The following is a 24615-nucleotide window of genomic DNA, read 5'->3' as shown; positions in this document are numbered from 1 at the left end:
GCATACCTAGATCCTTTATAAGCGGATGAGCTGTTTTCCGATGAGCCTAAATCTTGAAAGGCCCACATCTAGACTCAACAGACTTGCACAAAAAGACTGGAAAATAACAGCTTTTGGGAATAGTTACACTCCTAAATGTCTCCGATCATTTCAAACTCGACGGCGCCGATTGCACCCGGGCCGGGTACCTCGGAAACGGTCAGGGAGATATCCGGGGCCCACGAGGAATCTCCGTGGTGGCAAGCCCATCAGGAAAAATGTCTACCGAGTTGTACCGCCAGACTGCATACTACAACACGCCCATGACGAACAGATAAGAAACTTTTTTTTCTTCACGATCGAAAACGCGCATCGAACCTTCATCGTTCAGCATCGCGATTGCTCTTTCATCATATCCTTCTCTGATGATACGCAAAGTGTCGATCAAGCAGTCATCCAAACGTATCTGGCTTCTCAACAGGCTCTCGTGGTACATCATCCAACTGCACTGCGACATGCTAAATCGGCGTCAGCCATGGCGCACTTTTTTTCTTCTACAGTGGAGCTAGGACGGCCCAGATCACCCCGCGGCATCGACTAATTTGGTCTCGAAACCTTGAACCCGTTTTTACTGGCAAATTAGATACCCTAGATCACCCAAGTACCGGTTTGTACAGGACCGTATTGACAACACGTCTTCGGTTTTCGTTCCTACTGCACGGTTTACTCGCGGTCTTCATGCCGACGATCACCAGTGCATCATCGTTTCAGGAACACTGGTAACTGTTTGCTACGCAACCCTTTTCTGAAAGGGCCAATGACTGCATACGGTGCCTACCCGAATGGCAGTTCTTTTAACTGGCTGTTTGTCAATACTACCCTTTGCGTTTCAGACTGACGTAGCACGTGTGGTTTGCTTCAGGAAATATCCAAAGATTTGGTGCCAAATGCCAATTTGACTCGCTTTTTGGCAACGATTGCGATATGGCCAAAGCTTACTCAATCCAACCTTGCGCGGCACCAGGGTTCATTATCGACAAGTTGGGCATGATGTTGTCTAAAGTGACATGCATAGTTGGTAACTCCCAGTCCAGGGATCAAGGGTCTGCAACAAAATGACGGCAACGGTCTCTAGGCTGTGTTGTTGTAGGGAATGATTAGCCCCCGTCACACCTGTCTGATCACTGATGGGTTCTTCTTCACACCAGAAGGACTGCATGCTGGTTGGTCTTCACTGCTTGACCCAAAAGTATGCTTGCATACATCCGCAGCACGACGTTTGGCACGTTTATTAGCACTTAGCTAGGCCTTGTTGACGGCGGCTAGTGAAGCGGAAGGCTAGTGGATTGGAGCCCAGTGAGGGTTCAAGATCAAAGGAACAAGATGAGGACGAATTTAAAGCGATGAACACAACAGTCACGGAAATGATGCTAGAAAACTTGGCACCGGCATCTTTCTACCCGTTATTTGACCTTTGCACAAATCCGACCTGTTGATTTGGCTTTTGCTATCGACCCACGACAAGTCCCACAAGGCCTCTCAGTAGCATCGAATTCCTCTGGTCCGGTCCTTCTAGCGACCAAGTCCGTTCCACACCAAGAGCTTTGGGTTGAAGCTATACTAACGTGATAGATCACATTAGCACCGTCAATTGATTGGCGGCCCCAATCTATGTTGCAAGTGAACAAAGGACTACTAAACGGGCCTGAAATTGTGGAATAGAATCGGGATGCGCTTCCCGAAGAAATCCGGCGATTTTGGTTTGAAGTGTTCCACAGAATAAAAATGCTCCGGCAGCTGGAAAAGGAAACGGAGAACAAGAACTATCCACCAAGACAAAAGGCTTACACGAGCCTGCTTGACTGCGCCAACTGCTACAGCTACAGCTACAGTGAGAAAGATAGGGAGGGTCCCAGCCACAGCTGAACGTGTGAAGCATAAGACGGGTAGGCTCATTTTAGTGGCACTCTTACCGTTCTGGGAAACAGTGCCGTATTGATGATCCTCTGAGACATTTTGTTTATGGAAGCCCAACAGACCGCCTCCAGAGTTGACATTACAGGCTGTCAGTCATGCTGGTCGAAACTCGTGTTTCTTGTCCAATCTCCAGCAGGCAGAATGAAGCCCTCCAACACGAAGCCAGACCTCCTGCTGGCCTGCACGCCTACCGTTGCATTTCCAAGGAACCTTTGGCAAATCTTACAGAACAGAGAATAGCGTACCTTGGCCGGATGCGTTCGTTGATGTGAGTGAAAATCTTCATCTCCTTATGGCCGAACGAATGAAAAAGACGGTTCGCTATTCATGTCTCGGTTTATCACTCTAATTTGGAAGCATGTCTTTGCCAAAACTCGCCTTGAAGTAACCAAGTGAGACAACCAGTTAACGCAACATTAGACCGTTGGCACTGCAGCCCCATTGAATCATCAGCCACATACCCTGTTCTTAACATTCACGGTGAGTGTGCGCCTCACCCGTGAGCTGGTTACTGGATAGAGAACAAGAACGTCCAACTAGCGTATGGAAACAAGATGAATGTGCAAGCACATTATTCCTCCAGCCAGCCCTGCAGGCGCACGCGTGTCACGTCCACATGGCTTGCCGCTGGAGAAACACTAACCGTCGAACTTTGTCCTTCTAGTTTGAAAGATGTTATCTCAGAAGGTAGAGATTCGCCGCACGGAGGATTTCTGGCACGAGAGTACCGAGTACTTGAGATACTTGTGCTCGGAGAGGACCCCCTTTTTTGCCTTTGAACGACTCAACCGCGCCACGTGCTTGTGTGGGCGATGGAAAAGGTTGGGTGTGTGTCAAGAATTCCAGATACCGTAATGGCAAAGTCCATCACCTTCTACAACTGGTTCTCGAAGAAGCTTACTCTCAGAGCCACATGGTCGCCCAGCCACAGCGAGTATTATACGTACATACATGATGAATAGCCTTCACCTCATTCGAAGCTTTTACGTATGAGATATCGCCGATTTCAATATCACACATTACATACAAGTCGTCTCCATGGTCTTGATAGACACAGGGGCTCGTCTGACTCTGTTTCTTGGATGATGTTGTTTGGGCTTTTTTGGCCGTCAATATGTCTGTGCCATACAGGGGTTTCGTTTATTGCACGCGTTTATCACTTCAGTCAGTGCCTCCTCAAGACCCCCCATCTAACCCATCCCTGCTTGCCTCGTGGTTTCTGCATAGATAAGGCCAATGCTCATTGGATCATCTCTCAGGGTAGTGGCCCACTCTCAATCGACCCCAATTACACAAGCCAGGATATGTACTTATCGAATTATCCCTGGGTTGAAGCCAGCCCAATTGAAGATCACAGCATCAATGGGTCAGCGGCCCATGGCTCTTGCCACGCCTTCACATGCTTATTGCTTTTTCCCCTTCCACTACGTACATGCCATTCACCGTCTATCGATTGACTCGCGGCACATCAATTAAAGCATTTGTGCATGAGTTATTTGCCGGGTGTTGGTTGTATTAGTGAACGATTCTAGGGTCCCCTACTAGCGCCATGATCTCCAGAATCCCTGTCCTCGAACCCTCACACAGAGTCCTCACACCCAGGCCGTGTGGGCAGTGGGTACAGGTTGAACGGCTCAGGGGTCGTGGCAAGAAGGCCTGTAATTTGCATCCAGGATCATTTCAACGGTTCATGGTAGATCGCCATATCGAAATACCTAGGGCATCCCGCTCGAATTCGTTGCGCTCACACTCTTGATGATGTGCTGGCACATGTGCAGTGCCATATCTCTGCGTCTGATAGTTTGTACAGTGCCTGATGAAGATCTAGAAACAGTGCCTATCGGTAGCCGGTTGCTCTGTCTCAAGTTGCCAGTTCTCGGGGAAGGATGTCATCATTGCATTGAAGAGAGAAGCAAAGCCCGCAGGTGATGCGACTCTACCAGAATTGATCGGCCAAGTAGAACATGGTTCCTGACCGCGGCAAACTCAATCTTGCCGGTTCAACTGGATCGGCTCAAATTCGTCTCACCCTCCCCACTAGCAACGGACGGATCAAAACAGTCTGAAGCTGTAATTACTGGGCGGTGATTAATTTCTTCGAAAATCGGAAAAAGTGGCATCTCTCAAGACCGCCCAGAATAATGGCGACCGCCTGCCCTCATTGAGCCATGTGTGTCTGTGTGGTTGCATCGACGACACGACAGAAACGGCAACAGGACGGAGTTCGACGCTGGGGAGCACACCATCACAGTGGGACAGGGACACGACAGGCTGGCACCTTTCTTCGGCACGACTTCTTTCCACCTTCTTTTGACGTAGGTTGTCTCACTTCTGCTGCTCCTGCATCTGCATGAGGCCCCATGACCCTTCCATGGACCCCCCTGGCTGTCGATGATTCTTCGACAGCATTTTTGGTGCTATAGAAGCTGCAGCATCCTTCTAGCGCAAACTTTACGACCCTACAGTGCGATACCCCTTGATTTCTTCTACTCTGGCTTGTTCGATCGCATTTGAGCCTCTCACAAACCGTTGTTCCATCGAGTCCATTCACCCGCTGATACCGCCTATCTCTAAAGTCCACACACACACATACGCAAGCACGGCTGGCCTAAACAGCACATGGCACTCTCCTCTGGACAAGACCAAACGGCCGTGCATCAGTTGTTTTCTACTCTAGGTACCCTACCCCAACAACAGCAGCTTTACCCACGCAAAACAAACCAATGCTGTCTTCCTCCAGACTCGCGCCTTGTGTTGGCTTCGATCATGGTTCTCTCAGTAGTCTTCGAGGCTCCTTCTAGGTTTTCTAGCCTTTGGTCTGATTCGCCATCGAATCACTACTAAATGTCAGATGTTGCGGTGTACAGTGGCACATCTCAGCCTCTTCCTTCTGATGACACCTTTGCTGGCAAACGGTCATTTGAGCGGCCATAACTTTCTCTCAATGAAATCTGTTTTCATGTTTCAAAATTTGGTGGAATTTTTGAAAGATCACATTAGTAAAAAGAGTTACCCCCGTTTTGAGCCACCAACGCATGAAGAGCAAGGACAGGTACTCGGGATAGTACTGTTGCACCGCCTTATCGGGATTTTTCCATACCACTAGCAGCGCGTGCTGCAGTACAGCGTCAAATTTAGTTGGCGAGGTGCATACTCTGTATAGGAAAGGCTCAAACCTAGAAGCAAGCGTCTATGGAGAAGCGACAGCCGCCGATCCCATCTGTCACCAGTTTCACTCGGAACGTCAGTGCTGGCAGGACTTGCGATTGAGAGTGAGGGGACGCAAAGGTCAAATATTCCCGCGGGAACATTTTTTATGAGCCCCCAGTCAACCTACCAGCAGCTGTCTCGCTTCTTTGTTCCATTTGCCCGATTTCACCGAGCAAAGTTACAAAACCATCTCTAGCTCACTGGCTGAGATTGTAATTGTTTTTGCTGGCCAAGGCCCAAACCCCTTATCGCAAGACGTCCGGAAGAACAAATACTGCAACGACTGGTACGGAATCGTCAAGAGGAAATGTCTACGGAACACACCCGGAAGACAAGCGCAGCAGACTTAGGTTCCGGCCAGAAAGGGGAATGACGTATAGGGCGACTGAGACAAAATTAGGTGCAAAACACTGTTTTGGGTACATAAGAACGCCACTCGGCTCTTGCAGACAAAACGAAGCACGGCATATGGAGACAGGGACGGCATTGCATGGTATGACACGGCACGGTATTGGATGGAGGTTATCACCAACACACTGTTTCATTAGACTTTACGTCTACCTCGGAATCCAAAAACTCAAAAGTCCATGTTCGGAATACGCATCACCGCCGTATGAGATTGTGTCAAGCTGTCATCGCAAAAGAGGGCAAAAAAAGCATCAATGACCACGTGCTTTCGCCACAGTCCCAAAGATGTGGTGCGTATGGATTCGAGCAATGAGAATCTTTTCATGGACCGGAGGCAAAAAAGCAAAAGATGAAAGTATTCAATGTCACAATACATTGGATTCTTGCGGTTCAATGTTCTTTGTATCCGTCATTCTCTTACCGACAAGACACGCAGGAGGGCCGAGCGATGACATTCCCAATGCCACCATGAATACTCTGTGTACGACGTTGTATGATATCGACACAACTCTTCCGCCTACCCTGCCCTGTCCTGCCAACTGTACCGTACCTACCGTGCTGTACACACGCTCCTACAGTACGGTATCAGGTTTCTGTTCTCATTTGCCCAAAACCTTCAACGTCAGAAAGCAAAGATAGATTGCGCTTATGCCAGTTATCTCTTCCTGTGCCTGCGACTACAACTGCGGCCGGGGGAGTGAAGCCAAAGTGAAGAAGGGGAGACAAAAGTGGATATCCTAAGGAATTCATTGCTTAAAAGAGAAGAGGATAGATCTCGGTCCAGCGCTTATACCCTTAGCGGCCTAGTTGATAGGCATGTCTAGCAACCCCATGCAACCGCCAAAAGTAGGGGTAGCCGCGTAGCCTGGCATTTCTCCAAGAGCTGATGCTTTCTCCATCTTTGGCACTCCCTCCATAAGCCTTTGAGCCATGTGCATGACGGGAAAACATGGCGGTGGAGATATGTACATACATACTTACTTACAAGGCAGTTTTCTTGCAACCATGAGGGTTGATTCTTCCTGCATGTTTAGTATACAGTAGTACTCATTCGGTCGTCAACAAACCAACAAGGAGGATGAGGTAAAAAAAAAAAAAAAAAAAAGAAGAAGAAGAAAAACGTGTCAAGGCCCCCCTCCTACTCCTCCTGTATTATCCATTCATGTTACATTGCGCACACCCTGGCCTCGTCATGAATATTATTACTATATACCATTGTCCAACAGACAAGGGTTTAATACAGGGTTTTGGAATGTCATCAACCAAGGACAAAGTGCATATGGGGTAAAATGAAACTAGAGAGGATTTCCATGGTTTGATCCGTCAAGCTAGTGGTAATAGTGTAAATACCGTCACTGTCAAGAGAAATTGGAGTACGGGGTCAAAAGAGTAAAGAATCCAATATGTGTATCTTGATTCGTTAAACAATAGACATGGGTCATCCCATCTCGATGAGTGCCCAGTATGTTGTGTTATACCATGTTCCATTCCATCCCAGTATCTTGTTCAAACTCCTCTAATAGTAAAACCCCGTATCGCCAAATTGCTCAAGTGTCCCAATGCATGAGTTTCCCAATTGCACGCCTCCATCCATCATGTAGTAATTGTTTGTGTGCCCAAATAAACCACCCAGTGAAAAAAAAGAAAAGGATAGGAAAAGAAACAAGAATGTCAAGAAAGAAAGAAAAACTCCCAAGGTTACAATACAGTAGTGGCTGTTAGAAATGTGTGGGGTAACTTCCTCCTCTAAGTTTCGCGTCATGCCTTGTATAATTTTTGTAAGAGGGAGCGATCATGATGATTATGATGTAGCTCCCTAGCAACGAGGATGTATGTTGTAATACGATCGACATTGTTGGAGCAAGATGGAGACTTGCCGCGGCGGAGTTCCGGAGGTAAGCTTTGTACCTTTTTTTTTTTATGGATCAACCCATGTGGTGCTGTGTTCACCCACAGAGTCATGCCTCAGCATATGGTTTTTGTCGTTATCAGAATGATACAAGTCATGATCGAGATCGATCATGTGAAAATGGAGGTGATAGTAGAGTGTGTGTATGTGGAGGTTGGTCGCAGTCAGGGGAGAGGTCAAGGATGGCTATGCTCCAAGACCACTAGGCCAGACAGCTCAGGGTACCGCTGCGTAAACCTCTCGTTGAGGCGCCAATTGGACCCGTTCATGGCATGAGCCGTAAGAGCGTCTGTGAGACCAACATGGCCTGTCTGGGAATCCGTGACTAGACTCTCTAACGGCTGGTAAGGCCAGTTGACAAGGCGCAGGGAGTCGAAGTAGATCCTCTGAAACTCTTCTGTTGCGTAGAGATCCTGCCGCTCTATAGTAGCTTCGCGCAGAGAGCCCCAATGGACTAGGTCAAGCCATTGGGGGTGAGGAGTTGTCAGTTGGCACTTGCGCGGTACGTAGTCATCGCACAGTCGCGCGCGTCTCTCTGGCGTAGGCTGTGCAAGCCAACTGATCATTGTTTGAAGGGGCGCAAAGATTGCAATGCGCTCCATGAGCCGCGTCATGCTTGCCGTGTCTATCAGACTCCGGATCAAATCCGTGATCGGATGAGGCGAGCAGGCAAGCTGGCCGTGGCTGTCGTGACTGCGAAATACGGACCGCACGTCTATTTGAGTCGGACCCAGTGTATGGGCGAGTGACTCTGCAGTGGCCATACGACGGCAGTCTTGGAGGAAACCGACCAAAAGCTCATCAAAGCGGCAGGCCGGCGGGGTGGTCAGGACGGGTACCGGCCAGCAGGCACCCGGCTGATTTTGGTCCTTCAGTGGACCGAGGACTGAGCCTGGGGGTAGTAGACGGGATACATGTTCCAGGCGGGCTGCTGCTGCTGAGCCATGTAAGTATGGGGGGAAACGGGCTGCATTGAAGGGTTGCTGAGGCGGTATCCGGCGTCTAGACACTGATCGTGATTAGTTTTCTGGTTATAGAGCATTTCGTAGCTGAGGCTGGAGCCGCCACTGCTTTTGGGGGATCGTACCGTGTGAGTCAACATCCTCATACTCCATCTTGATCACGTCCTTGTGGCTGTGGCCAATGGCGCCGATGCTCGATGAGCTGGTGTTGTTTGAGGGCAACAACGAAGTAGGCACGCTCGTGGGGATGTAGCCGGCGCTGTAGTCGTCGGCAGATGATGAGGGGCTTGAGACGTTGGAGGGGACAGGGCAGGGAACAGTGTTGGCCCATGACTCGCAGTTGGTAGGGAGGGGGACATATTGCTGTCCGTAGTCGGGGATGGGGCTGTAGTCGCCAGAAGGGAAGGGGGAGCCGCGAGGGCTGGGGACTGCACCGCTGCCGGAGCTAAGGTTATCATCGTATACTGAAGGAGCCGTCAGTATGCCGTTGGAGGTTGGTGAGGGAACCGAGCAAGGTATCGTGACTGAGAGAGTCGTACCAGGTGCAGAGTAAGGTGATGGGGTCATTGAGACGCCCATGTTCTCCTTAAGTCGCATAAGCTCCTCCTCAAGCGCCTGGTTCCGTCTAAGAAGCTCTTGTACGGTCTGATCACGGCTCTGCTTGCTCTTGAGTTCTTCCAATTCGCGCTCCAGGCGATCAATGTGCTCCTTGGTTCGCGCCCTGATAGCTCGCTGAGCCTCTCGGTCGTTGGCTCTCTTGCGCGCAAGTTGTGATGGTGTGAGTGTGGAAACGCTTCGGGTGCCTATTGTTGCTGCATGTTAGTATTGCTGATCTGCTTAGGGCCGGTCGTTGCTGGCTTCGTTGACTGGCAGCACATACCCTTTCGCTTGGAGCTCTTTGCGGGCTCTGCTGAAGATGATCGAACCATGTTGTCGGTGTTGTAAATGTGAGAGTCGGGGGAAGTTGAGTAAGGCATGGACGTGGGTGGCGACGATGAGAGTGATGCGATCATGTCAAGTCGATGAGTTTGTGTTTACGAATGTGTATGTGATGTGAATGAGGAAGTAGGTATGTATAAAGGCCAAGACCTTTATGTTATGAACAAGGTATACAATGTGATGTTGAAAGATGAAGGAGAAGGAGGGAGCTTTCAAAGATGAGGAGGGTCCTTGATGGGAGTATTTAGATGAGTTGAGTTAAGATGAGATGAAGGTAATAGCTGTTGATATCTGTGGAGTCCTTGTCGTCTTTAAGTCCAAGGTCGCGCAAGTGTTCGCATAGAGATCGACCTAGTTACTACTAGAGGTTGATCGACGTGGACCGGGGGTGTTGTTTATAACCATTTTCATCTGGCGCCGCTGGCGTTGAGAACCATCTTTTTTTTTCCATCTTTCGCCCTGGAACGGTGTACGGATAGCAAGGGAGGGTGGCTATCTGGGTACGTACCTCAAGTCGGACCCTCTAGCAGACCCCTGTACCATGCGTCCCATTCTCCTCTCTCTTGGTGCTAGCGCTGGTCGGGCTGATGGCCCTTCGAGGGGGCCAAGGCAAGGCAACTTACTGTCCAGTACTGAGCGTGGGTCATCGTCTGGGACAGAGCACTGTTGTTGGCGTTGGCGTTGGTGCGCGGTCCGGTACGCCACGCTCCTACTGAGTACTTCGAGCATGTACTGAGAACCTCAGGTGTGTACCTCTTCTCTCTTGCTTGGTGTCTGGGTGGCTTGTCCTTGTTTCATGAGACTTTCCTGCCTACCTTGACCAACACAGTCTGGCTCCAGAAACACAGGCGGAACCTCGACTATGCATGGCAAGGGGGGGGGGGGGGGAAGTCTAGTCGTTGCATAGTAACACATGGAGTTCCATAACGTTGGCTACTTAACAAACAGCGATAATGAAAACGTTAGATGCTCAGTCTGAGTCTGGTCCTGGTCTGGCCTGGCAAGACTAGAACTTGATCCGATTCAACTCCTCCACCCCTCATTCTTGATGAACATTTAGACAGTCTGATAGTGCAATAATCTCAGCGGATCTCTTCCTCATGGTTCCAAGATTGATAGACGCTCCACAAGAAGCCCTCGGACCCTTTCTCTTGCGCTGAGCTGAGCCCAAGGCCACTATACTGTACCCGTTACCGCTCAATCTCTTGTCTGCAACAGGCAGAGGCCCCGTCTACCGGACCGCGGATGCTTGGGAATCGTTACCAATGTGGAGACTTTGGCCTCTGGCTGTTGAAGCAAGTATCGCAAGATGGTCCCCACTCAAGGTACTCCCTCGTTCTTGAAGGAACGTTGCCAATTGCAATCACCGTGTCTGGCTTGATATCTTAACTTTTGGTACCGATTCATCGAGAGTACGGCTATGGCCATGGCCCTCTGCATGTAATTCGCCGTTGAGAGTTCGCCGCCGTTGCAATTCTGCTCTGCCGGCCGGAGTCATTGCCATTGGTCTTGGATGAACCAATTGCTAGATAAACTTGATACACCAAAAGTTACTTTACAACGCAGCCAGATGTCACTGGCCTGGTGTCGGTGGGTCCAGCCAGTCAACAACATGCTAAGATGCCATGCTCTACTCTGCCGTCCTTGATTGAATATCGTTGCTCTGCTCTGTCTCGTGTTATGTGGTACTATATCATCTCTTGTCCATAAAAAAAAAACAAGGGTGTAGGTACTGTCTCAAAAGCCAGAAGACCGGGGTGCACTTATGATGGCCACCTATGCCGCCCTGGGCCCTGAATTTGAACCTGGACGTAGAGCAAGGTAGCCGCAATGTGCAGCATAGGTAGCATAGCGTAGCCTCCAGGGAAGGTCCCCCAGAAGCGTGGAAGAATTGGATAACGCTCTGCAGCAGTGAATCGACAACCCATGCCTACTGCATCTCCACCGGATCCACTGCGCTCCCTGCAAGAATAGACTTTAGTTCTCTAAACCCTAGCCGAAATCCGTCCACAGTCGGGGTCGGGGGCAGGGTGTGAGAGAGCCACTGACGGGTCACAACTTAGCGCGCTTTGCGGTTGTAGGAGCCCACAAGTCGAAGGATCCAAGGACTATAGCGCGGCGGTGGAGCACGTGGAGCCAGGGGGGATTACTTCTGTGAAGCCAAAGCAAACCACCCTTGATCACAAAATGAGGAGCCATGAGGCACCCGTAGCTTGTATCAGCATCGCAAAACGTGGGAGCGTTGCCATCAAGTGGAACGGAAACACGCCAAAGCATGGCGAGTCGCACTTCTGATGTTACTTTACTCGACGGCGTCGATCTAAACCGCCCCAGATGGCATCATCATGTCCGTTGTCTGATCTTCAAGTCCGTCCTTTGTGTGTGCGTGTGTGTGTACTGTACAGTGATGACCATCTTGCGGTCAAGTCGAGTGCCTATCCCCAGATCAGATGCCAGCGCACATGGTTATGGAGCCCCATCCCCTTTCCCTGTGCGTGTTACTCTTCAATTCTCCACCAAAACTGGAAAAGAAACACTACCCGTAGATCTTTCTATGGTGCTGTCTGTATGTGTGTGTGTGTGCAGTCCAGAAGCCACGCACTCTGATGACCTCGGAATACATACAATTATGCACCTCGGTAGCGGATAAAATGTCTCCATTGAGATGAAATGTTGTGCGTGCTCAACACAAAACCTTCCACTCGGAGTCGCCATATGCACTCTGTGTGGCCACCGGGCAAACGGCCGGTATCCGTAACAGCTCGCAGCCCCCGGGAAAAGCAAAACAGTGCAGTAGCGACAGCATTTCCGGGCTTGAAAGCACTACTGTAAACCTAACAACGCCTGTGCGGCGGCACAGCAGGCGCGGTTTTAAGGATGTACTGAGCTGAACTGTAGTGTAGGTACCTAGGTGCTGCTAAAAAGCAAAGGCCGTGGTAAGCCGTATGTGACAGGTGATTTGTGTCATTTGAGTTTCGCCTTGCAAACCAACTCCCTCTTTCAGAAGGAAAAAAGAATCTTCTCTGTCAAGCCAAACATGGTCCCCGAAACACGGCAGACCCTGCCACGACCAACACTGGGAAGAGCCCTCATGGCGTCATCCGTGAGGCGCTTCAGCTTGCGTGGTCGGAGGATGTTCGGAATCGTATCACAAATTTTATTATCTTGTATTCTCTCTGTAACGGTGATTTCCCACTACCTCGGCAGCTGAATGTTGAACCGATTTTGTTGCACATACATCAGCTGAAATATTCGGCACTCCGCCTATCTGCAACAGCATATACTGTACTGAAGGATTGTCGCTCCGACGTTAGGTAGCATCAATGACGTTCTGCCAAAGTGTTCCTTGCTGAACAGCAGGCCTGCCAGGCTAGAGTAGTTCATCTCCCGTCAGCCCCAATCTCGCAAGAACCTTGCTCAACGTCGTATCATGCGAAAAGACTCGATCTTGAAATTCGTTTGCAAGATTTCTCACGCCAAGCCCAAGCTCCTCGCAGTAATTGCCATAAATCAACTTGGGACCCGGGACCGTGGTACTGCCGTTGACCAAACTGAATTCGAAGGGCAAGGGTTAAGAACCTGTGGAGAATAGAAGAGGGAAAAAAGCAAGCATTTCCCAAGCCATGAACTGTAATTATTTCCCTTACCCCAGAAAATGGAAAGAGAAACAGCCAGTTCCAGGGGCCACCCGCAGCTCGATCATGGCTTGCTTGCATGCAGTAATCCGTCTCGTGCAAGCCACAATTCCAATTCCTGGTTCTGCTAGAGGACCCCCTCCCCTCTCCTAACCGACGTTGATTAAGCCCATGCTTCGTGGAGCTTGACGTGATGTGATCCGAGTGCTTCGACCATCTCTTTTGTTTTAGCCAGTGGATAAAACAATAAACCCCATCAAACCCTGCCGGGGGTCGTTCCCTCGTCTTTCAGATTGGAATATTAAAATGTGTCCAGTAAGGCTTCGCGCGGTATGGCCGTATTGATTGAAGTAATTAATATTCGACCCAGGATCCCTGTGGTGATCTGCAGTAAACCCATGACTTACCCTTTTGCGTCTGAAAATTGGAGTCGAGAGCAAGAGCCCCTCAAAATTGCCTGTCAGCCTGTAGGGTATCAGGCTAGGGGCCTAGCTTTGAGCCGCGAGCGATCCAGCTGTAGAATGTGTCCCCGTCTTACCATCAAGCTTATCATAACAAGCGATCCTCCAAGTCTCCTGTTTAGAATGCGCATCGAGACCTCAAGCCTGGTCTATGACTATCAAACGACACAAGTCTTGGCAAGAGCATGGTTCGGAGAGGGGATCCATTTCTTTAGGCGGCCTAAATCTTCTGATATTGGACTCAATGCGGAATGCGTTGGGAACCTGTAGTCTACGATGAGAGCCCCGATATTGGTCCATCAAACATAGCACGACCGTTTTGGATCCAGCCAGGCCGCCAAGACTATTGGCTTTAGGTCCTCTAGGTGTCTCCTCCGGCTAAGGCATAAGGAGACCGAGGTGAACAGGTCAGGTTTCCCTGCCATTGGTCTCCATTCTTTCCTTAATGAGACTTCTCGTGTGAACGGAGCCTCGGGCGACTGGCCATTCATTGCCTTCATAAATTCTGCTGAGTTGTTCGAGACTTTTGCTTCGTCTCAACGACAGCACCACGCGCCCGGATGAAGGGAAGGGAACCTCGAGCTCCACACGTAAATGCGGATATCTGGCCGATTTTCTTTTGAGAATCACAATGTCCGAGACCCTTGAGTTGGTGAAGTGGTTGCTTAAACCTTGGGAGTTAGCCCTATCTTGCCTCAACCTCCTGTATGGTCTAGGAAGTTCATATACATTGCAGGCACACCAAATAATAATAGCATGCCTGTATTACTGACGGGGATCAGTGGTGACCCCGGTCATGCATAGTAGATCCACAGCATGTCCCGGATACCGGACCCTAGTTCAGACTCTTTCGCTGTCTACGATATGATAGGTACGGCATGACAACGTCTCTTATCCGAGATACATTGCGCCGAGCGAGTTCAGTTGTGTATGTGTGCATCTATGAGTTGGCGCCCACTCTATTTGGTGGCGTTATCCACGATAGCGGCAGTATGTAGGTAACTGTGGCAGCATGGTGGTGCTTGTTGTATGGAATAACAATTCTCATGATATCTCGGGGTTCTCATCTTTAACGGCCTCCACCAACTCTTCCATGCCACCGACTGATGTTGGGCCACTCATGCCCTCTGGTGGCATTGCCCATTGGGGGAGAGGGCTGACATAAGACCAGCTACCTCCTGCGTCCTCATACCGGAGACTGTGGAGCCACAAGGACAGCTCATGACTGCCAGGGTCGGAGTACAAAGGTGTCTGGCATATCTCGCAAAGCTCACCGGTCAACTTCTCAGCCCTCTTTTCTTCATATTTATCCACCATGTTGTCGTAGTAAGCGACAGCTTCGGCCACTTCGTCTTTGCCCATGCGAGACAGACGGCTGACGATGTCCTCATCTGTATTTTGAATTGCATCGCCGTCGTTTTGTCCTAGATCCATACCCCACACTCGTCGGTTGGCATAAATGGGATCGTTTTGAATAGGGTGGCCAAGATGCTGAAGGTGAACACGCAACTGATGAGTACGTCCCGTAACGGGAAGGCAGCGGACAATCGAGTATCCCTTCTTGTTCATCCAAGGCCGATGCTTCTCATCTTGGAGCTGCTCGGGTGTCTTGGGCCGCTCGTCCACATCTTCACTTTCAGCTTCTGGGTAGTACGCCAGTTTCTTGAAAACAGTCCGCGCGGTCTTGCCATTGGCGCGTACTCGGTTGAGTCCAAGCTTGGGGGATATTTGTAGAATGGGTTGATCACAGACGACCTCGCCATCAGGAAACTCGCCCATCACCCGAGCAATGTATTCCTTTCTCACTGTGCGATCCTTGATCTTGATGCCTAAAGCCTCCGCCGCAGTCGGGTTCTTTGCAATAAACATGATGCCGCTTGTGAGGCGATCTAGACGGTTGCATAGATACGGCAAGAATGCTGGACCGCGGTCTGACTTCATGATCTCAACGACCGAGTTGAAATTATATCGGCCAGCGGGGTGGACGGGAACACCAGCAGGCTTGTTAATAACAATCATATCTTCATCTTCGTGGATGATCTGCACAGGGTCCTCGGTAACCGGAGGTTCATGGCGATGCAGGGTATGAGAAATGAGGTCACCATTTCGCAAAATATAATCGGGTCCGACCCGACGACCGTTGACAAAGATATTTCCCCGTATCATAGACTGCCGATAGTACTCAAGCGGTCGGTCTCTAAACTCAGACTCGTAGATCTCGAGAAGGGGTCTGTTGCGCCATCTCTCTTTACAGTGGGTGTTGTATGTGTAGTGGTATGGCACTACCCGGCGCAACCCATCGCCTTCAAAGTGGTAGGGCCGGGGCCACGGGTCTCCCACCGGTGTAATAAGGGGCTCATCTGTAGCCGAGACTTGAGGCAGGTCCTGTTTCTTCTTTTGCTTGGTTTTTTTGGGAATTTGTTGTTGTTTATTGTTATTGTTGGTGGTAGATGTTAGTGGTGGGTCGGAGGCTGGTTGGCTGGGTGTGAGACCATTCTCGCCCTGGAAATCGAGATCCTGGAAAGAATCCGTAAAGAATTGCTCATCCAAGGGTGAGTCCTCAGGCTTCGACGAGGACGAGACCATAGCGAAGGGGCGTCTTTGACGAGGGGGTAGGGAAGAGGCTCTGGGCAATGGCTTTGATCTACGTAGGTGTAAAACGGAGGAGTGCGGGCCGAGGCGAAGAGCAGCAGCCCTCATTCCTCGCCTGCTGTTGCGGGAAATGCGGCGCTTCTGCGGCGGCAGGCAAGAAGAAGCAAAGCAAAGCACAAAAAAAAACAAAAAAAAACGAACTTGACGTTGATTTGCGATGGACTTAGACGTAGGTTCTTTTGCGATGATGCGTGGACCCGGGGATAAGCGAGACACCCTTGGGGGGAAATGTCTTAACTCGCTTCGTCCTGCTTTGCCTTGTCTTCTTCCTGCCCAACTGCCTTAATAGGTCATAGGTCAACATGAATTGTGATGATATTGCACCCGTTACTGCACACATTTCTGTGGGTTGATTTAGGTTAACGGCAGTATCTGTAACGAGCGGTGGCATACGGCAAAAATGGGCTCTTGTCTATTTTAGGCAAGCAAGGTCTGGGCGGTCTGGCCATCTCCAGTGGACCATCAGGCAGGTAGGATCCTGGGACAACACTGGAACCTAGAGGAGGTAGGTACTGGAAAGGTAAAGCCGTGACTTGTCCGATTTGGCAGATCCACTGATCCAATAGCACCGAGTCTTCATCATCAAAGCCTAAGAGTTCATTAATGCATGGACGTCACCTAGAGCCTACTTTACCTTTTACATTGACCCCTAAATACTATTTAGGCTAACTTGATATTTACTCTGTTGTTGGAATAAAGGTAACGCTCGGGTTGTCGGGTGCTCCAGGCGATTTGAGCACCCGAGCTCCAAGTTACCTACTAACCTAGGTACCTAGGTACCTAGTAGGTAGGATGGGTTGGACTGCTGGTCCCTAGAACTCAAGTAAATCGTCCGCTAAAAGCTCCCCGGGTCACGGCCGTCCAAGCCTCCCCGCGATGCACGACGAATTAGATTCCTTCCACTAAGAATGGCATTAACTTAGACCTCGGCTTTTCCTTTTTTGGACCCGAGATCGAGAACTCAATGTTTTTGGACCTCATTTTACTCCATTTCTCAAACCATTCACTCACTTCTGTCCTGCGTTTGTCCAATATTTAGATCTTCAAAAGGTCTCTGCAACCAGAAACAAAAGATCCTGCCTAATACAACTAACTAGGTACCTAAGCAACCTTGCGCACTTTGCAGCTCCTAGATTCACTATCACTTCTCACAATCTTAAAGCACTGGAGCCAGGATCTAGATTCATCGTCTCTGTACCTGTTAGCACACGGTCATCACTTGTTTCACGCTGATCGATCCGATAAACTTCACGCCTCTGCCTAAGCCAAGACTTGAGGCATTTCACATTTGAACAAAACATCGCCAATCGAGAACGTCTAAAACAGACAACGAATTTACGGAATGAGCAGCAAGACTTCGCCAGCGGAGCTCAAGATCCGCAAAAGACACGACTATCGTTTCTTCCTTGAGTATCGCACGCGTTGGTGAGTTCAATTGCGCGTCACTATCATATTTATTTGGAACTTGGGGCTCTTTGTCATCTTCCTACGGTGCCAAGTCGTATCTTTTGCTCCGGGTTACAGGACCATGTCGTCGCTGGACCATATACTTGCCAAATACGGATCGCATGACAGTAACCACTCACTGCGACATATGTATTGGCAAAGGAGGAATGGAAGGGCTATCTAACTAGGTAGTATGCATTCATCTCAACAGACTAGTCTAACTAACTCCCTTGTCTACCAACAGGAACGATAATGACATGTATGACCACATGAACAATTCAGTCTATAACTTTTTGTAAGTGGCGATCTACCAGGGTCTGTAGTTCTTGGTCCAATCAAAGTTAATTCTCATGGATGTTTAATAGATTCGACTCCATCATCAACGCATACCTCATAGACAATTGCGGTCTCCATCCTCCAACGGCATCACAGTTTGGCATGTGTGTACACACCCACACCGACTTCTTCTCATCCATTGCATACCCTGCCGTTGCTGAGCTTGCATTGCGTGTAAACAAGCTTGGTCGGTCCAGCGTCACCTACGAGACTGCACTATTTGAGAAGGGGGTGGATGAGGTCAAGGCTGTTGGGGAGTTTGTGCAGGTTTATGTAGATCGGGAGACGAACCGGCCGCTCAAGGACGGTATGGGGCAGACACTTCGTCAGGAACTGGAGAAATTGGTTGTTGTCAAGCCCAAGCTGTGAGTTTGATATTAGAATAAACCTAGGGCTGATGCCACGCTGTCCAACAGCCTACAGGGGACCTCGCTACTGGGTTTAGTAGGTGGTTACTAATTAGGACGGGCTATTTCCGTATAGCCTTATAGCACCTAAATTATAGTTTACTCTATTGGCAGAAGCACTGACATGAGTTTGGCCTATGCTGTTCGGATATAGCCTGTAATTAATTAATGTATTGACTTTAATTGTATCCCATGTTTACTGTCATGTACATATTCCAACAATACAACACATGTATCATATATCGATAATCTTCTACCTAAAACTGATGCTGATACTTCTTGGCTGCACCTCCATCAGATCCGCTCTCAAACATCATCTCCAATAGTTCAAGATCAGCCAATGCCTCCTCCACGCTCTGCTTCTTGTCTGGCTTTCCCTCGACCAACGCATTAGCCCAGGCCTCAATCTCCTCGTCTACACCGCTCGTCCTCTCAAAGTCATTGATAATCTGCTCGCCTTCCCACGGCGTTACAGTGACCTTGTCTTCGTCGACGATAATGGAGCCCTTTTCATAACCAAATTGGAATACAGACGTGCTCATTTTTGTGCCGCACGACTGCTGATATGTGCCGCTCACACCGCTCTTGAGCCGGATTACCGCATTCACTGTGTCGACGGGTGCAAGATGCGGCTGCACCTGCGAGGTGAAAGCTGACACGTCGGCTGCAGGTTCGTCGAGGAGCTGCCTCATGGCCGCCACAAAGTGCACGCCACCATCCAGCAGGAAACCACCCTGAAATTGGGGCTTTGCGCGCCACGAAGTACCGTACCATTTGGAGTCCTCGCTCATAAAGAAGAATACTCGCACGCTAAAGTGCTGCAGCGCTCCAAGCTTGGCAGCCTCGCTGGCAGCGTATTCGAAGCAGGGCTTGTATCTAAAGTTCTCGGCGATGGAAAAGGTAGCTTTACCTTGCAGGCCGTGGTAGTACTCGATCAACTTGTTAGCGTCCGCGACAGAGGCAGCGATAGGCTTCTCAGCGAGAACATGTTTGCCGGCAGCAAGTGCAGCCTGGATGTATTCGGGCTGGCTCGGGATGGGCAGGGCGATTATGACAGCGTCAATGTCGTCTCGGGCCAGGAGGTCGTTGAGAGACTTTCCGGATCCCGAATCGGCCGAGTAGAGGTCTGGGCCTGCGCCGGTCTCGCGGGTGTCTAGATCAGCCGTTTCCTGGGCTGACTTGAGAGAACGCGAGTATACGGCCTTGAGATCAAGATTGTTGGCCTTGGTAATGGCAGGCTGGGAAACGAAAGTTGTTTAGCATTTGTTGCATACGTAATTGGATGGATCATGATTTCGCACCATGTGTGCCTGTTTGGCAAACAGGCCTCCGCCGATCAATGCTACGCCGATAGGAGCCATTATGTTATTGTTTTGAGGTTCTTTTTTAGATGCAACAGGAAGCTGTCAACATGTCGGCAGTTGTTTGAGAGAAAGTCTTGGAGGCGGGGTTTCGTTTTCCCTCCATTCAACATCCATCATCATCATAGAGTCTCCACAACATATACATCCTGGTTAACCGTTTTGAATATCTTTATATTTCCAATTCTTGTTTTCTGCTGTCAATCTTGCCTTATAGCCATGAAATAGTTGGAAATATAAGCGAATTGCCTAGGCTGGTTAGTATCAGTTAGTCAAGTTCTTAGAATTCATGACAGATGTTCTGTGTTGGTTAACCGTTCGCTGAATGGCCTGATGAATTTAGAGTTTATATGCAATACAACATCACGGAGATAACTAGTTTCACTCACCGCCGTGACCAAATTGACGTCATAAGTTTGTGGGGGAATAATCCCACGGGAAGTATGTATGTAATAGTTGTTGTACTATATGTGTCAAGCACAGCAACAAGGTAGTACGGAAAGACCGAAACCGTCATGCATGGATTTACACAGTAATCGAAATCGTCAAAAACAGACAAGAAACTTTGATACTTTCAGGTGTGGCGGGGCGTGTGCATTGCATCTTGTTTCCAACCAGGGAGTCCTTCTTCGTCCTCCTGTTCCCAACCCCAACCCCAACCACCAACTACCATGAAACCTACCCATATACAAATGCAAACTAATGGGTCCCTACGTACAGATACAGCACTCCAAACTGTACGTCTGTAACCTGCACGGCACGCAACTACCGTCCGTTACCGCGATACGCTTAGGTTGCCTATTTAGGTAGTCCTAAGCGTAGCACTATCAGCCCTCTTCAGGTACGCGAACGCGGCTTGGCTTTTTTCAGCTTTGACGTGACATAGTACATGGAGTATTATTGAGTGGCATCTTGCTTTTCTTACCTTCTCTGCTACAGAATCATGTTGGTTAAAGCAAGATACAGTGATTCTCCTGGTCTAATTTAGGTTGACGACACCAATCGACTCACCATCAACTCACCCAACTGCACCCTTGTATCGTCAAAGCCATGTGGATTTACCATGCTCATGACTTGTGACACCGCCTCTAATATCATCCAACTCATCAGTCCAGTCATTCCAGTTTACACACACCCACTCACTTATGCATCTCATCCTACAACACCCTTGACATATAGATAGATACGATACAGCACATCACCGTTACATCCCACCTCCATCTGATCCCCTGTAGATCATTTCCTGTGCCCCCACAAACTCAACCTCAATCTTTTTCTCATCGCCTAGGGCGTCTTCGTTCTATATTCCACAACGTATTTTCTCACTCATCCGAGTGACGCTTTGCCAGCAGCAACCAACTTCAGCTTTTCTGATATGACACATCTCATAATTATGTTCTAGCGGTGTCGTTTCCCTACTGATATCATGCCATTATACTCGATCAAGTGCGTGGTTATACCCCAGTCACTAAGCCTTAGCTGGACCTCAAGTCCTGCTCCTCCGGGACCCCGTTTCAGGGACATTCATAGTTGCCTTAGCGTGCCATAGAGTCCTAGTCTTTCTGTCTAAGCGATAGTTTAGTTGCATTTCCGTCACCCGGTTATGGTATGTGAAAGTGACGGAAAACGGGTACATTAGTCTTATAACAAAGTTCATTGGAGTGGGCGGCTCTGCAAGTTTTGGAACCGGTGGTATGGCGGACATGTTAGTCAGAGTCTACTAGATAGTTGTTTCTCTCTCGATTGTTGCCAAGCATAAAAACCCCATCAGTAATGTCCCAAGAGTTTCACACGACGCCAGTCTACGCTGCTTGGTCTCCGGTGGCGCGGCTCAGGAACGAGAGTTCCGGATACTTAACTGTGGCGGCAGCCAATGTGGGCACTAAAGAGGCTTCTTGGTCTCTGAGAAATAAGAATGACACCGAAACATGAAACAACAGAAACTAAATTCAATTGCCTCTTTTCAGGAGCTCTAGCGTGCCTGTTTAGTTGGTATCTCCATGCTGCGTGTGATCATCCATCTCGACCCATCCTACCCTATACTCGAGAAATGACCATCCGTATTCCCATATGCTACTTAGTAACAAAGTCCAAGCCATCTGAAATGTTAATGTTGGTATAGAGAGAACATCTGTCATACTCCTGTTCAAGATGTCCATAGATGAAGACTCTGGGGGTTGACAAGGTGTTGAAATATTGAGTGTTGAAATAGTCACTAACTTATATCTCGACTTACCGAATGGTAACAATGAAACCGGGGAATAGTAAATGCATTACATATCTAAGATATTATACCAATGTCGAGCCCCATAGACCCCTACATCTTATCATGCGGAATCTCATGGCTCCTACTCGTATGTCTAGAGCTCACGGTTTCATCACAAATAACATCTCCCTCGTCAGGACATGTCCAAGGCTTAGCGTCCCCAAGTCTTTGCGCAGTTAATCCTGAGTTCCCAGGGTCACGCATACCCGCCTCAATCTGCCTCCTGTAAGAAACCTTGCGTAGTCTCTCAGCTTCAACAGGGGTGAGTCGCAGATACACCTCGGCGGCTATAACATGGACGAGAAGAGCAAGCCAGGCACTAGCTCCAAAAGCGCTGTTTAGTCTTGCAGCGATCGCGTCCGGACGTTCGCCAGGGATCCCTTCGGTAATGACCCGCTGGTCGGGGGTTTCTCCCGTGTAGAAACCCACACAGCCTGGGTATAAGGCCTCAACGGCGGGCTTGTTGTGGTAGAACATGGAGTCCAGGACTGCGCAAGGCGTTACGGAGGAATAAGGATTTGTATGGCTTGTGATTTGTGCCATTATAGCTGAGATGGCTCTCATAGTGATAATATGGCCAGCCTTTGGATGTGTTAGTCACCCCCCTTTTCAGGATAATATTTACCCTCAAACACTCACAATGATCCAGCCTCGCAACATCCATGCGCGATGTTGCTCCAGCTGAAGACTTTTGATGTTGACATAAGCCAAGACCATGGAAACAACAAACATGATGCTCGCAGCGCCAGTAACAGTCTGCATCTCCAAAGTTCCACCAAAGGCATGCCGTGTGATCATAAACACCCCAATGATGCCGACAACCGAGAGAAGAAGAACGACATAGCCGTTGATCCGATGGACTAGGAGAGCTCGATGCCGAATAGCAGGGATGAACTGGAAGACGACTAACACGGCAGCGGGAAGGATCCCAGCTAGGTGCATGATGATACCCGCCTTGCCGATCCCATGTCGGTAGTAGTAGCACTCACCAGGAACCGCTCCCCTTGAGCCGTATATCCGACCAGTGGGTGGTTCACTAGGACATAAATGGCCATTAAAGTCGAGATATATAAAACGAGAGAGTGTAAAGGCTAGGAAAGCTCCGCCAAAGAAGAACCAAAGAATGAAGTTGTAGCTTTTGGTGAAGCCTACAGCACGAGATATTCGCCGCAGACGCGTTGGAGAAGGAGAAGCTTGAGTAATGTCGGTAGTCATGTTTGTAGATATATATGTATGGATAAGAATGACTGGTAGTTGCATTCCATATGGCATACACCACCGCTGCTATTTATGGCCAGTCTGCCAGAACCATTTCATGTCTATTTTAACCTCGCGAGTATATTCACTAATAAACTTTTACCGTAAACAGGCTGATCAGATTCCCAATCTGCAGCATTTCAGTCAATCAAGATAGATCGGCAACGCCATTGTGCGATGAGCTGGTGATAGTTATTCACACGTATGAATTACAATAGCAAGCCATCAAGCCACTGAAACAAATGCAGATATGTATCGAAGCTCTGAAATGTTTGATTGGGCGACTACGAACAAGACTCGGCTTCCGTGTTGGTTCATCGTGAAGCTTGTGCACCTTCGGCTGTGCAGCCAAACCAACATGATATGATTGCTTGGCAGGACGAGTAGTAGAAGTGCTTGATGAACAAGATAACTTGCCCCCAAAGACTCTGTGATTCGTTACCAGCAGAGAAGAGTGGTGCAGCAAGGCTGAACATAGTCTCAGTATCAGATGAAAACATAGGTCAATTTATGAATCACTAGTAACACAGATAGCAATTCATTGGGATTAACCAGAAGATATTGTACCAAAATAGACGACTTAAGACCAAATCGGACGAAATATTGCGAGTGAGGTGTAGCGATCAAGCCGTTTATAGATGCACAGGTTTTGACATCAGCGAATTGCAACACCAATAGGCTGACATGTATGGATCACATTCAATGACAGAGCAGAGTATAAGTACAATTAGGTTAATACCTTGGTACAAACGGTAGGCGTCCCGGAGTTTCACAGTTCCACTATCTGAGAATGACCATGACCACAGTCATTACTGCAAGCGAGGTTTACACGAAAGCAGCCCATGATAGAACATCGAGATTTGCCAATGGAGTGTATATTGTGTCTATATTTGACATCATTGAATGTCTATTGCCTCAGTCTATCCAAGCTGCTGGTGACGCACGCATTGTCATATCGAGATTAATAGTTGTCTTGACATGTAGGACAGAACCAAGACTCATCGTAGCTGCAATTGCTGCGAAGCAGACTTCCTCCACCTCTCTGGATGATTCGTTATCGCAAACAGACCGATGGGATAGGTGTGCAAGAAGCTACTATCGTAGCAAAAGCCGCATCGTCAGGATCATCTTTGATCTGCTTTGTAGCTGAGCACCCAACCTTGGTATACATCGATACATGTGGCCGTGCAACCCAGCATTAGATCAGGAATCGAACAGTCTGGGACAGAAAGTCACAAACTCTTTCGGTGGCATCTAGCACCATATGCGTAAAGTGCGGGCTTTGCGGACCGGGCGGCGGACACAGATGCTATTGGGTGGACGCCAATGTGCTGTTCTCGGAACTCAACGTCATGAAAGATATTCGTTTGAGCATAAAGCCATTCTAATAGCGTTGCCATAGGCTCGTAT

General features: G+C 49.0%; 5 protein-coding genes across 5 annotated transcripts; 1 reads left to right on the top strand and 4 right to left on the bottom strand.

Annotated features, from left to right (window-relative positions):
- Positions 1-7659: 7659 nt before the first annotated feature.
- On the bottom strand, positions 7660-9458 carry FSST1_005515 (uncharacterized protein; the record flags this gene model as incomplete). Its single annotated transcript, XM_083231799.1, has 3 exons — positions 7660-8492; positions 8571-9248; positions 9326-9458. 3 exons carry the CDS (start codon positions 9456-9458, stop codon positions 7660-7662), a joined length of 1644 nt encoding a protein of 547 aa, XP_083088945.1.
- A 5066-nt stretch (positions 9459-14524) lies between these two features.
- Positions 14525-16066, bottom strand: FSST1_005514 (pseudouridine synthase; the record flags this gene model as incomplete). Its single annotated transcript, XM_083231798.1, has 1 exon — positions 14525-16066. One exon carries the CDS (start codon positions 16064-16066, stop codon positions 14525-14527), a length of 1542 nt encoding a protein of 513 aa, XP_083088944.1.
- A 1408-nt stretch (positions 16067-17474) lies between these two features.
- FSST1_005513 (HotDog domain-containing protein) lies at positions 17475-18283 on the top strand (the record flags this gene model as incomplete). The annotated part of the gene is made up of 3 exons (XM_083231797.1): positions 17475-17557; positions 17823-17873; positions 17944-18283. 3 exons carry the CDS (start codon positions 17475-17477, stop codon positions 18281-18283), a joined length of 474 nt encoding a protein of 157 aa, XP_083088943.1.
- A 295-nt stretch (positions 18284-18578) lies between these two features.
- Positions 18579-19682, bottom strand: FSST1_005512 (Gfo/Idh/MocA family protein; the record flags this gene model as incomplete). Its single annotated transcript, XM_083231796.1, has 2 exons — positions 18579-19559; positions 19623-19682. The coding sequence occupies 2 exons, from the start codon at positions 19680-19682 to the stop codon at positions 18579-18581; spliced, it is 1041 nt and encodes a 346-aa protein (XP_083088942.1).
- Positions 19683-21999: 2317 nt separating this feature from the next.
- Positions 22000-23163, bottom strand: FSST1_005511 (uncharacterized protein; the record flags this gene model as incomplete). Its single annotated transcript, XM_083231795.1, has 2 exons — positions 22000-22530; positions 22588-23163. The coding sequence occupies 2 exons, from the start codon at positions 23161-23163 to the stop codon at positions 22000-22002; spliced, it is 1107 nt and encodes a 368-aa protein (XP_083088941.1).
- Positions 23164-24615: the final 1452 nt, after the last annotated feature.

The sequence above is a fragment of the Fusarium sambucinum genome, chromosome I, assembly GCF_050947815.1.
Source record: "Fusarium sambucinum isolate potato_lamoka chromosome I, whole genome shotgun sequence".
Taxonomy (NCBI): domain Eukaryota; kingdom Fungi; phylum Ascomycota; class Sordariomycetes; order Hypocreales; family Nectriaceae; genus Fusarium; species Fusarium sambucinum.
The sequence above is the reverse complement of the archived record's forward strand: the minus strand, read 5'-3'. Positions and strand labels throughout refer to the sequence as shown.